At 44.1% G+C, this 14,124-nt stretch overlaps 1 protein-coding gene across 1 annotated transcript; it reads left to right on the forward strand.

Moving 5' to 3' along the window:
- Window positions 1-291: 291 nt before the first annotated feature.
- On the forward strand, window positions 292-13,622 carry mypn (myopalladin; the record flags this gene model as incomplete). The annotated part of the gene is made up of 12 exons (XM_008304781.1): window positions 292-521; window positions 3,122-4,225; window positions 7,991-8,166; window positions 8,265-8,316; window positions 8,425-8,881; window positions 8,976-9,050; window positions 9,129-9,270; window positions 10,152-10,175; window positions 10,588-10,704; window positions 10,794-11,574; window positions 12,306-13,403; window positions 13,490-13,622. Coding segments are annotated over exons 2-12 (4,155 nt in total), but the record flags the coding sequence as incomplete, so codon positions are not given.
- Between the last annotated feature and the right edge of the window lie 502 nt (window positions 13,623-14,124).

Below are 14,124 nucleotides of genomic sequence, written 5' to 3' on the forward strand. Positions count from 1 at the left end.
GAAACCAATGAAACCCTTGGATCCAAGTGATTGTCACACTAATGACGGATGTTCTCCTGCCTCGGTTTGTGTGCTGAAATTGATTGACGGTGTTCACCTGCAGCGTTGACGGTGTGTGTGAGAGAAGTTCCACAAGGGGCTTCTAATTCTGTTGGACGGAGGTCTCTGATGGACCACTGGAGGAGGAATCCCTTTACAGCACGCCCCCCCTGGCCAATGAGGTGGGACGCCACCCAGACACATGGGCCAGGCCTCCCCAAAATAACCTGCGACCACTGCGCTGACAAATGTTACTACTTTTACTGGTGACAGGTTGCCGTAGCTACTCGGCTGCACATTTTCCTGTAAACTTCAAGGTTAACTCTGCACGAGAAAACCCCGGGAAGGCTGGGCAGCTGCCTGTGTTCGACATCTTCCCCCGGTGGCAGCAACCGGAAGACTGGAATCTCCCTCTTTCAGCACAGGTGCACTCTTGAGGATTTACCAGCCCTCCACGGGGGCCAGCTGGGTTTATTCTAAAGGTAAAACACGCCACCCCCCCTAATTTAATTGTTCACAGTGTCCCATTGACTGTGTTGTGGCATCAGCCTCATATGCTGTGTATAGCCTCAGAAAATCTCTGACATTGAGCCTCAGACAAGCTCGGCTCTATTTCTGCTTGACTGTTATGCTCCTATTTAATTGAATTATGTTAACCTGCCTGGATGTGTGAAGGGGCCGTTCGAGTGTGTGGGCTGCGACCGGGTTATCTCAGTCATCAGTGTCCCATTTATGATAATTATAGTTGTGTTTGTGTAATTTGATTAATGTGTGTTGTGACTGATCAAAATGAGGCCCACAGGATGAGCAGCATTGCTTTTTTTTTGTGTTGATTTTCTTCATGTAAACTGACCCCTGGCTATTATTAGATATGACTTGGTGGGCTTGGAGCCTGTTTGCAAAGGATTAATGTACACAACAGCTGCAGCGTCAGGTCTGTTGGAAGGGCATTGCCGTGTCTCTTAATTGCACTGATTTGAGTGTCAGTAGCATATGTGTACCCTATCTCGTGTCTGTATTCAATAACTTGCTCATGCCTGGTGTCAAAAAGTTGTGCAAAGTTTAAACGTCACTAAAATGTTGGTATGAGGTGGACATTGGGGGGAAAAAAGCCCGCTTGTGTCCCATCAGATCTGGTGTCGGCGCATGAACCTGATACCCTGTTGAGGCTTGAGGAAGGCTGAATTTAGGCTAAAATAAAAAGCTATTTTAACCCCATATCCCCTGCTTTTAACGGCGGGCTGTAGTCATGGGCTGTGTTTGTGCTGAGGAATTGTTTTAACATAACGTTAGGGTTAATATTAATGTGAGTCTTATTGACCAGATCTGCTTTGAATTTATTTAACTGCTTTCAAGCAAGTGAAAAATAACATTCAAAATAAGCATTTAATAGTTTATTCTACCATATTTGACCTATTTATCCATAAGGGTTAACACCACATTTGCATATTTAACATTTCTTGTAATACAATGACTGTGTTAATGTAAGTTATGAACTGGGAAAGTTTCCCAGTGATATGTATTCGTTACAAGTTTTATTCGAAAGTTGTGGTTGCCAATACAAATGTATGGATATTGCATTACATATCTTTAAAGAGCAACGTGCAAGATGAATTTTTTTCCTACACTTATATCTAATATTTCTTGGAAATAAACATTTAAAAACTTGATGCACGATTTGATATGTTTTCTACGACATAAAAGCAAAAATCCAGATCATAAAGTAGGCATTTAGACCACTGCTCTTCTTGTTCGCCTCAGAGTCGTCCACTGATATGTTACAGCAAACTATACGGTGCTGAAATACAACACAGCGTTATGACTTGATCAAATGTCAGTCACTCACCAAGACGCCACCGCTGACCTCGTACCACACATCTCGCTGATTGCAGTTATTTCTCCTGATTCATATCTGTTCCTGGTCTTTGTGACACCCAGCAACCTCATAATTTTAAATCTGTGATCTGTCATGTGCATCTAGATATTCATTTGAACCTCTTCATTGTCAAAAACACTGTTAGGATTAATTTTCTGTTGTTAAAATAGATCTAGTTTGGCTGCTCTCCCTGTTGTGACGACCAAGTTGGGTTTTTTTTTTTTAAACGGCCAGAAAACCGACTCTAAACATTGTTCATTGTTCTTCATTCATATCCTTATTTATATAATGTTATCCCAAAATATGCAGCGAAAATGTGTCTTTGTGGCAGGATACAGAACTTCAGATTAATGGAGTTTAAAACAAAAAATAAAAAAAATGGAAAGGGAGAATCTCTTCCATGAAAACCTTGAATCTGGTTTAATCCAATATTCAGATTTCTGTTCAAGAAATTAATGCAAATTAGCAAATATTTAAATGGCGAACACCTAGTTTACAATAATTGTATTATAGTTTTTGTAAATAAACATCTGTTTTATGATGATACTTATTCTAATAATTTTATCGTATTCTCCTCCAGTGTCTTCCCTTTAAGAACCTTGTATGTTTACATCACACTTTACATTACTCTATGAATACAGCTAGTTTCTCAGTTGATCCATAAATCATTTATTCTTTAAAACATCAGAAAAATGAAACTAATATCTGGTTATTTCAATTTCAGTTTAATAGTTTAGAGTCTGAAGTATGTGCAGATGAATGTACGTTTTGCCAGTTATGGTAATAGACTGCTGTGGGAAACTTTGATGTTCAACAGCTGAGAGTTGACTAACGGCAGCTTTGTCTTGCAAGATCTTAATAAATTCACATTATTCTTTACAATATCGGTGTTTGCCACCTCTTTGTCCTCAAGTATTTAATTTTCTAAATGCTGTATCTCCGATAACAGTGTCTGCTCTATCTAAAGATTCACTGAGACAGATGTTAATCACTGGTACTCCCTTTATTTTGGCATTTCCATCCTCAGATATTTATCTAATTAAATTTTTACAGATGAGGGTCTGAGGGCCTAAATATCATAAATAAAATAAGTACAAGTGATGTACAGTGTGCAGAACTCATCACTTCTTTCACAGCCTCTTGTCAGCATAAGTGGACTTGTTTGCATTTATATACTTTTAAATGAATGTCTTGTGCTTATTTCAGCAACATGCAAGAGAACACCATCGACCAGCCGCCGTCACTGTCTCAGCTCCTGAGGGAGAGCTACCTGGCAGAGGCCAGAGCACAGCAGCGCCACAGCGAGATGAGCCGCTCAGACGCTTCCTCCTCACGCCTTCAGATCTACGGTTCACTAAAAGGCAAGGCTGAGGACACCGTGGGCCACAATGATCCCCAATTCACCGACCTGTCAGCCTTCCTCAGCCAAGAGGAGCTGGACAAGAGCGTGAATCTGGCCCGCCAGGCCATCGGACACGAGCCTCGTGAGGAGAGGGCAGAGGTCAAGGCCTCTGTCACGCCAATAACCCCCTCCAGCATCTCCTCAGCCTCAGTTCCTTCCTCTGCACCCTCTTCTGTTCCCTTATCTAACCCCTCTCCTGCTGCCTTCGCTGCCCCCTCCACTGCGCCCTTCACTCAGCCAGCCCCTGAACTTAAAGAACTGCCAGCAACACACACCACATTCACACCCGACAGAAAGATGCACAAAGCATCCACACGGCAGGACAACATGATCAGGAACAGCAGGGAGTCCAGCGAAAGCTTCCAAGACTATAACAGGTCAGCGAGGAACGCCCCGTACGGTGTGGAGACCCAGTCCAAGAAGGAGTTCCTTAACAAGGCAGCCGACTTTATAGAGGAGCTCTCCTCTCTCTTCAAGGCCAACAGCTCCAAGCGGGTGCGACCGAGAGCCTGTAAAACCCACAGGAGCAGGGTCCAGAACAAGAGCCAGAACGATGGGACGGTTTATCCCCTCAGCTCTGACAACAGGGAGCGGTCCGCCCTGCCTGTGGACGTGGAGAAGGAGAGACCCAGCCCTGCTGTCAGCCACCAGCCGGTCCAGCTGGACCCCGAGACTGGACATGTGGAGTTTCAGGACTGCAGGATTACTGAGGAGCAGCAGTATGACTCAGTGCCACAGGAGGCGGAGGAGGAGGCTGAAAGCTTTGCCCTGACAGACACAACATACCCCGCGGAGCCTGTGTGTGAGCCGCCTCACTTCATCCAGAAACTGAAAAGCAGGGAGGTTGCAGAGGGCAGCAAGGTCCAGTTGGACTGCATCGTAAGAGGACTGCCTGTGCCTGAAGTGCGGTAAGAAAACCAAAACTGTCAGTCTGAGTTCTTTCAGTTGTCTCATTGGTTTATTTCTCAGTTTGCAGGAAGAACTCTCCACATGCTTCCAGGCTGCTTTCAGAGTTGTCTCATTGACCAAAAAAAAAAAAAAAAGTCTGGTGAGCAGCAGCAGCATCCCACTGGAAGCTTAGGATAATTCATCTGGTTTATCTTGAGTATTTAGAGGTGAGAGGAGACGAAAACAAGAGTTTAGGATAATATGTTTACCTGTTGACCTTATGCTATAAAATATATATGTGTGTGTGTATATATATACAATTAAATACAAAAGCAAAACTTAAAAAAATAAAACATATATTAAATTAAGACTTCAGTAGAAACAATGCAATTATATGATATAAAATAATATATCACTCATGGGATAATGTTTCTGAATTATGAGAACATTTAGCTAATATACTCTTACCTGTAGTAAAGTATTTTGATTTTATATATAATACAAAATGCACTTTAAAGTAGAATTTATTAAATGTAAGTCATGTAACAGATTAAATAATTCTCTAACAGAACTGTCTCAACTTCTACAAAATAAATATTGAAACAAATATATTTATCAGACAATTTTAAATCATCATAAATGTACAGTTCTTCCAATACATTGCATGTTATCAACCATGTTTGAGGTAATTTAGGATTTTTTTTTCAGCTGTAAAACGTCCCAGTCTGGATTTATCACTTTGTCTCTATTCTTTAACAACCACATGTACAGGATCAAAATCTTTTTTCAGTTTGTTTTATTCAGAAAAATATATGTATTGATCAATTTAGCGTTATAAGATGAGTCACATGTTGATACGCCTGCAGTGTTTGTGAGAAAGTGTGCGACTGATGCTGTAAAAAAAATGAGCCACTACGATAAGTTAACTGAATAACTACAATGAAGCGTACGTCGGGATGAGTGATGCAGTGTTTTCTTGGCAGATCCACACAGAAGTGACATGTGATGAAAGCCAACAGCTGATTCTGAATGGTGGAGTGTGTGTTTGTGTAGGTGTGTGTTTGTGTGTGGTCAGGGCAGTAAATGATAATCGCACGAGTCTCTCTGTCGTTGAGTCGACCACCAGTCATCCTAATTATTAAATATTCTGCATTCAAAATGTGTTGAAATACGAGACGACTGTCCATTTGTGTTGCATTTAGTTGAGGCTTTTAGTTTAAATTCTTTGTGTTAATATTTGTCTTCTGCCTCTTTGTGCCTGTTTTTTTAAGATTTGTTAAATGTGTTTTAGTTGGGCTTCCAATTCCCTTCCTTGGCAACAAAGAGAGACTTGAAAGAGTGTAGCCGGGGTGTCACGCTATAGGGGGCATGGGCTTCTTAGTCCTACTGAACATTGTTGAGCCACTAACTTATACTTGTCCGGGGAGAATGCAGCTCTCGGCCATTTTTAGACCGGACAGGCAATGCGAGCTGTAGTCACGTCTGATAATGGAACCGACTGAGCTCTTGACAGAAGCATGAAGACTTTGGTAAGATGATTTATACAGTTGTTGCTCGCTGGGTATCTTTATCTTTATCTGTAGCTGTTGGCACTAGTGTCTTACAAATGTAGATGTGTGAAGATCTGAGCTCTGCTTCAGGGGTTCCTACTTGAAATCTAACACTGGGTTCATGCTTTTGTAAGTTTTACTAACACAAAACACTATTAATTCACTTTAACGTGATGTTTGTACATCAGCTTCTGTGTGTCTGAGTCAAAATAAAGTTGTCAGGTTCATATTTCCCATCAGTTGGCGGTGCGTGTGCTGTCACTTGTGTGTCAGGGTAAAGCATTGTGTGTGTCCTGGGTCTATGTTTAGCATTGTGCGTATGAGATTGGGTCAGCCAGTCAGAGATCCCAGGCTCCACCGGGAATCTCCTCTCTGGTTCTGATCTCTAGAGGGGAAAATAGCCCAGACAGGTGCAGCGAGCAGGGTCTGCTGCTCACCGACCGGCCACCTCCTCGACTACTCATGCTTTCAATTTAGGCCCTTACTCAGTAGAAATGACATCGCTCGGCTCGGGCAGAACTCAGCCAGCGCATTCCTGCAGCGTCGCCCGGGTTGCGTCCGAGTATCAGGAACAGATCTCTGCTGTGGCTTTTTGTTTTCACTGGAAGCTGCACGAGAGACACCAAAGTTTAGATGATATCCGACCAGGTTGTGACGTCTGGAGTTTGGGGCAGTTTCAGCCACGGCGCTGAGTGGTGTCACTGGCTGCTTATTTAACTGTCACATAGATGATCTTGGTGAACGTGCTGGATAAGATTCATGACTATATGATGATGTTTTGCCAGACAGTAATGCATCACCTCATTCCTCTTTGTTTACTGGCTGGATTTTTATAAAGCATCGAGGCCTCATCTTCTCAAAATAGATGCACGCTGACATAGAGGCTGCTGCATATGTTGCTGGTCAGGACAGGGAAGAAGTTAGACGTCTACTATTATAGTTTTACAATGAAAAAATAGACTGTTGCCAACTGCAACTCCAGGGGACTACATGTTGCTGAGAAGGTGTGTAATATCAGCCAGGTGGGAGGTTTTTCCTACCAGTTATAGCACATTTTAATATGACTTTTTATACAGTAATTCCTAATTTAAGAGCATCAAATATTTATTGGCTTTTGATGCTGACCTAATGTAACCTCGTTTGAGTTGCAGCAGGCACCTTTATCGCATCCTTTCCACGTTTCTCCTCTCATGTGATAAACAACTTAGAAAACACAAATTAGATAGTAAAGTGCATCTATCTATTATTACCTTTAAAACCTGGACAGCCTTTAGATCTGCTCCTCATCTTCACAACATCAACAGTGCACTGAAGCGGCCTTTAAACTGGCACGACAGGCTGCTGTCGCTTCTTGTCTTACAGGGAAAGGGATAGGGCTTGCTCATCAAAACGTTTTCCTCTTGGCCTGGATAACTCCACTGAGTGGCACCGAGCCAGAAGCAGTATTAGGGCACTGGGAAAGATACCACACGACGGTAGTGGGAGCAGCCTCATAGAAACAGTGTCAGAAGGTTAATAGAAGAGGAGGGGGGAAAGAGAACTGTGTGAAGACTGGGTTTTAAATGAAATGAATGGGTGGAAGAGTCTTAAAATATCCTTAGAGATGAATTAAATAAAAAAATTCCTTGTCAATACATGGATCAATTAACATGTTTTGAATCAGCGTGTCTTCATCAGGGTGTGAGGTGTATTAGAAACAGGTGCTGCATTGCATGAAGTTTGGACTTTTATATCTAAATCAGAGTATCTCTGACTTTTTTGGGGGCTGCTGACCAATACTATGGGTTTCCATTAATAAGAAGAAGTAGGATAGTGCTTATTTTTTCACCTCTGCTTGACCGCTAATCCATTCTTTGAAGAGCACATGGTTTTGGAATCTTCCTGTTTTTATTCTGCAAACTCTAGTGTTCAAAGTAGATTACTTGCAGATGAAGAAAAAAACTCAAGTCATGTTGCTGACAGGTGACAAATTTAACAAAAACTTAATAAATAAATGGAGAAACAAATGAAGGGTTCAGTTATATATATAAAAAAAGTCTTAAATCCAAGTATGTTTGGAAGAAAGCACATGTTCGACCCTGTCCAGCTGCATCAAAGCTCACCATGATTGTCCTGCAAACAGCTCAATATATTCTGTTTATATTAACACAAAACTCATGGAAATAACAGAAATTTGTTGTGCTAGCAGGAGCTCACAATGCTAACTGAGCAGTTTGCTGTTTCTGCTAACTACAGGTGGTTTTGTGAGGGCAAAGAGCTGGAGAACAGCCCTGACATCCAGATCGTCACCAACGGCGAGCTGCACTCTCTGGTCATCGCCGAGGCGTTCGAGGAAGACACTGGACGCTACTCCTGCTTTGCTTCTAACTTCTATGGCACCGACTCCACGTCAGCTGAGATCTATGTAGAAGGTGGTTCTTGCGTTTCTTTCTTATTGACACTTTTATGGACTCATATATGAACATCCCTGACTGACGGACGATGCACACTTGTTTGTTCGATCCTTCAGGTGCCTCCTCTTCGGACTCTGAGGGGGAACAGCACTTTGAACATGTAGCCCAGTGAGTTTATAACCTAGAATCATTATCAGCACCCAATAGAAAAAAGGATCCCATCATTTAAAACACTAAATGACATCATTTCCTTTTTCCTTCTGTGATTTTTTAAAGGCTGCAGAGAAAACAACCAAAGTCATCGCCGTCTTTACCTCCATCATCAAACGAAGCTGTCCCTGAAGAAGAGGAAGATTCCTTCCAGCCTGCAGCAGCTGCTGAGGAACCAGCAGAGGAGCTCGTCTCCCCAACAACTAACCAAATCCCAGTCCCAGAACCTCTTCTACCAGTCCGGACATCTGCTGCGATATTCACAGTCCCTGAGCTCTCTAAAGTATCTGTGGCATCCACAGAACCCCCTGCTCAGGAGGAGACATCAGTGTTGCCTGTGCAGGTGTTTTCTACTTCATCAGGTGATACAGAGGTTACAGAAGCCCTGGAGGTGTCGGCACCTGTCCCTGTCATATCGACACCACAGCCGGTGCAGACAGCCTCAGTGATAGCTACGTCACTGCCGTTAAACTCAACTGTGCTTCCTGTTCTGTCAGCTCCAGCACAAACACCCCAACCTGAGGTGGAATACTTCAAACACTTTATCCTCAAAAATGTCACATTTTAGTTTTTTACATTTTGATTAACATGTCTTCTGTGGGGTTCTTCTTCTTCAGACTCAAACTTCCAACCACAACTATCCACAAGGTTTAAACGGCCAACCAATAATGGCTGCCCCTGTGTTCACAAAGGTAGAGTCATTCTCCAAATGACCTTCAGTTTGCTTTGCTGTATGTTTACTGATGTTCAGCCTTTTCTCGTCCCACCAGAGCCTGCAGGACTTCCTTGCATCAGAGGGCCAGCTGGTGGTGCTAGAGTGCCGTGTGAAAGGGGTGCCCTCACCTGGAGTGGACTGGTACAGAGACGGAAAACTCATCGAGGACTCTCCTGATTTCAGGATCCTGCAGAAAAGTAAGCTCGGCTGCCGTCCCACTGCTGTCACACTGAACACATAGCATCTAACAGGGAACTCTTTCTTTAGAAGCTTGGTGGACAGCAAGGAAATAAAAACACAACAACACAATAAAAACATTAGTACTGTCTTCATATTGCCAGTGCTTGTTAATGAGCTCAAAAAGCTGTTGCAAAATATTTTGAGTTTGAAGACCGTTTTAGTGAACATCATGTTTTATTTTTACCCTGTTAACATGTCCATATGGTGATTTTTAAATACTTAAAGACATCAGGACCAAATAAACAATCAGGTCTTTGGGTTTTCATATTTACCAAACCTAAAAAGACAATCATGTTCAAACATGCATGACTGAACTACTCCAATATTACAACTTACCATTGTGTGGCATAGAGCAGTTTCAAAGTGTTTGCAAGTGAGCCGAAGTGCTCGAGCTGCAGTGGGCGACGGAGGGATGGGTGAAGAATGAGGTAGACACTTTATATATCAGAATATTCTAAAGCAAGCCACAGTGTAGAGTTACAGCTAAGCCATTTGAAAGCATGAAGAGATTATTTTCATGAAAAAAAAAAAACTCTTTCTAAATATGTAACTTTAATACACAGACATGAGTTTTGGGGGTTTAATGAATGACATAAATCTCTGCATCAACGTATTAATGCACTTTCTGCACTTACAGCAGCATAAATATAAAACATTTACTTCTTAAAGGAAATTTTAAAAAAGAGAGAGAGAGAGAAATAAGAGTCATGTTGCAACACTGGTTGGGGACTGACATATGATCAGTGAATCTCATAAATCTAACTATATTTAACCATAATATCAGGTGTTTAATTTTATTGCAGTTTCATAATAATTTTGGTCCTTGTTTCTGTTTCAGAGCCCAGATCTCCAGCTGAATCAGGTACATATCTCATTACGTCCTCATTTGTACAAAAAAAGTGTTGACTGCACCAAAGCAGCTGCGTGTCTGCATATGATGCTGCAGTGTGTACATATTACTGTGTTGAAGTGTTTATAGTCGTTGGCCGAGGCTTCTGCTCTTCTTCTGTACATAAGCCAGGGCCGCTTTTCCCTGACTCTGGACCATATAAGGTAGTCTCTCATCCTGTGTCAAACAACCATGGCAGATCACTTCTTACTGCCGGTGCTGCACATAGACTGTGAGCCCCAGTGGTACAAAGAAACCTCATTGCAGAGCATTTCAAAAAACGAGTCATGCATCTTTCCTTAGTGCACTGAGACTCTTTGCTGATCAAGAAATGAATGAGTCAGACTTGATTATGTGAGTATACCTTTTTCTCCTTCACCTCTAGAGGAAATATGCACTTTGGTCATTGCTGAGGTCTTTCCTGAGGATTCGGGGATGTTTACTTGTACAGCAAACAACAAGTATGGAACCGTGTCTAGCACCGCTGCACTGAGGGTCAAAGGTAACACTTCTCGTTCACTTTTTAGACAAACCAGCTGCTGTGGCATTCCTATTCCTACACTGATTGTCCATCTTTCTAATTCTCCTCAGGCAATGGCAGCAACAGCAACCACGTGAGGCCTTTCAGCAGTTCAATGGTGGAGCCTAATCGAATCCAAGAGCCTTCCCCATCAGTGCCTACTGTAATTCCTCAACCAGAGTTTGCTGTAACCAGCAGCATCAAGCCCCACTCCAGCACCATTCGCCTCGACCCACTTGTCTCCAGCACCTTACGACTGGACCCTTTAAACACCAGCACCCTCCGTCTGGACCCCCAAAGCTCGAGCATGTTGCGTCCAGACCCCCTTCGCACCAGCCTGCCCAGTCTGGAACCTTCCAGCCTGACCACTAGCTCTGGCCTGAACTCTCGCAGCACCAGCACCCCAAACTTAGACCCTCTCCACCTCCACCAGGACCCTCCTGCTTCCAGTGGAGCACCTCCACAACCACAGAATGTCAGACCAATTTTCTCATACCCAAAACCCTTCATTGCTTCATCTACAGTTGAGACATTAGCTCAACAGGAAGTGTCCAGACCTGCAGCAATATCGCCTGACACGAGCTCCAAAGTTAGGAGGACCTCAAACCATCAGAATGGGAGCCCCGTCGTGGTGCCCCTGCCTGACCCTCCACCCAACTCCTGCCTAAAGTCAGGCAAACTGAAAAACCACAAAGCGTCACGCTCCAGCTCCAGAGTGGGTCTGCGTGTGCACTTCAAACTGCCTGAGGATGAGGAGGAAGAGCAAAGTGATGTATCCGGTCACTCTGATGAAGACATCACTGAGATGTTGTTCAACAAAGAACCTCCACCTGTGCTGGCTAAACCCAAACTGTGAGTAGAGCAAAGAGAAAACAACCACATGCAGATGAGTCTATGTAATAAAGAAGTGACTGTTTTGCCCTGATTTGCAGCAGGTTAAAAAAAAAAAAAAAAACTGTACTAGCAGATGAAGATTTAGTACATTGCTTACCAAAACCGAGTCCTAACTTTGCACTGTATTAACATGAGTGTGATGGGCTGTGTTAACAAAAGCAGAGGAGGTAGGCGGTTCCTCCTCCCCGAGCTCAGATAGAAGCTGTAATCATTTCGAATCAAAAATGAATGCATGAGGACTTCAAATGTGGACCTTCCGGCTTTCTAAAACGAAGGATGGCATTTATTATTTGTAAGTTCACTTTTATGCATTTATGTTGACTTAATATTTCATAAAATTAATTTGATATGATCTTGCTTAATGATTGCTGGTATTTTTTTTTTTTATATGGCATCGCAGGCTAAAATTCAAAGATAACTAACAGCCCTGTATAGTTTACTGTGAGTGAATCTGCAGTATTTTGAGGATAAATAAACGCTAACACCCTGTTTAGGCGTACAGCTCAGTGTGTGCAGAGCTTGGACGGTGTTGTTTGTAGGCTACTTGTTTGTAGTCCTTAAAAGGACAGAGTATTCCTCGTGCTGACTTTGGCTCCTTCCTGCTGGGCTTTTATGAGAACGGTGCGCTGAGCCTCTCTCATCCTCACCATGTATAGTTTTGCTTCATTTTGCTTTTGCTTGACCGGCAGGGATCCAGCTCAGCTCCAGCTTCTGCACAACCAGGTCCTCATGGAGCAGCAACAGGACCCCGACCCTCCGACCCAAACCCACGTCCAGCCTCAGTCCCACCCCCCATTCCAGATCCAGCTCCAACCCGAGGTCCAAAGCTCCCACGAGGCTCCGGTGTGGTCTCCCCGAGTGCACCGTGAGCCCCACGTGCCACCTTTTCAGTCATACCTCAACACGACGGCGACGACCCCGCAGCAGGCGCCTCCCTCTGCACCTCCGCTGACCACCGCCCCCCCTGCTCCCTCACTGACCTCTGCTCCAGCAGTCAACATCACCTTTCCACCTCTTCTCAACTCCTCTCCTGCTCCACCTTTGAGCTCCCTTCCTTCGATTCCTCAGCTTAAGACGTCCTCCCTGGTGACCTCCCCTCCTCCTGCCCCACAGCTCAACGCAGCTCCTTCACACAGCATAGCACCAGTAACCCAGACCATCCATGCCTCCCACCTCAACCTGTCCCCTGCTGCTCTTTCCAGAACACCACCCACACCCCAGTTTTGCTCTCCTCCTGCACCAAGGCTCAGCACAGTCCCTACAGATTCAACCCCGGCCTTACAGCAGATCACATCTCCTGCTCCTCTCCTGAGAAGCACCCACGCCTCCCTCATGAATCTCTCCGCCATCTCCCACACCTTCAACTACGCCCGGCCTAAAGAGTTCATAGCAGCTCAGACCTTCTCTCCGGTCCGGAGTCCTTCCCCGACAGAATCACCGGTCCCTCTGCTGCACGAGCTGGCGGCTGAGCTCAACTCCTCCGCAGCCAGCTCCCCTACTCTGCCGCCTTTCTCCCCACCGCCCAGGATCTTCCCCACACGGGTGCTCAAGTCTCCCACCAGCCCTCCGTCCCTGGTGTCCTCGCCCACCCCGGGGTCGGCGCCGTTCCTGAACAGTGTGTTCGCCTTACGAGCCCAGTCGCCCCCTCAGGCCTCTTCTCCCACCTCCAGCAGCTCCACCCCCAGCCCCATTCAAAACCCAGTAGCCTTCCTCAGCTCCGTCCTGCCATCGCTGACCCCGAGCCAGGCCACCAACTCAATGGGCCTGCCCAAGAGAGCTCCACTAGGGTACGCCTCCTCCCACAGCCTACAACTCATTAGGTTTGTGAACTGTCACGAATTCTACTACATGTTTTGCTTCTCTGCCTCTTCAGGTTGCAAAAGAAGCAACCCAAGCCACGCCTCCCGTCTATCGAAGACGTCCGTGAGAGCAAAGAGCTTCTCCTCCATGACATCGAGAAGAAGCTTCGATTTAGAGACGATACTCCACATTTTACCCATCAACAGGTACTATTCAGTCCCTGCAAATTTGATTGATTTCTCTTTCTTGACTGCCTCAGTTGCAGCACTAGTGGTGAATAAATCATGTGTAAAAGTCAAAGATATTTTCACAAGCTTTAGCTTAGCCGAAAAGGCGGGTCCGCTGGGATAATTAGATAATTTCAACCTCCATTACATCCTGCTTATTCACATGTTAGACCACTGTATGAATATGAATGTCAGTAATGTTTAGTTTGAAATGTTAGTAACAAATTTTTAACTAACCAACTGTTGCAGTCTAGTTTTTTTTAAACTTTAAAGATGAAGTTTAAAGTATATTAACCAGTGAGTGTGATGCGTTCTCACTTGTCTCCAGCTTTGTATATGTATACATTTATATACAGAAGAGTGACGAATTAAAGGAAAAAACCCTTATAGGAATACAGTGAAAGCAGATGCTTCCACACACATGTACTGCATGGGACAAAAAAAAATCTAAGTGCTCTACAAAGAGGTTCCTTGTTGGGGA

This window comes from Stegastes partitus, unplaced genomic scaffold (genome assembly GCF_000690725.1).
Source record: "Stegastes partitus isolate 25-593 unplaced genomic scaffold, Stegastes_partitus-1.0.2 Scaffold2318, whole genome shotgun sequence".
Classification (NCBI taxonomy): Eukaryota; Metazoa; Chordata; class Actinopteri; family Pomacentridae; genus Stegastes; species Stegastes partitus.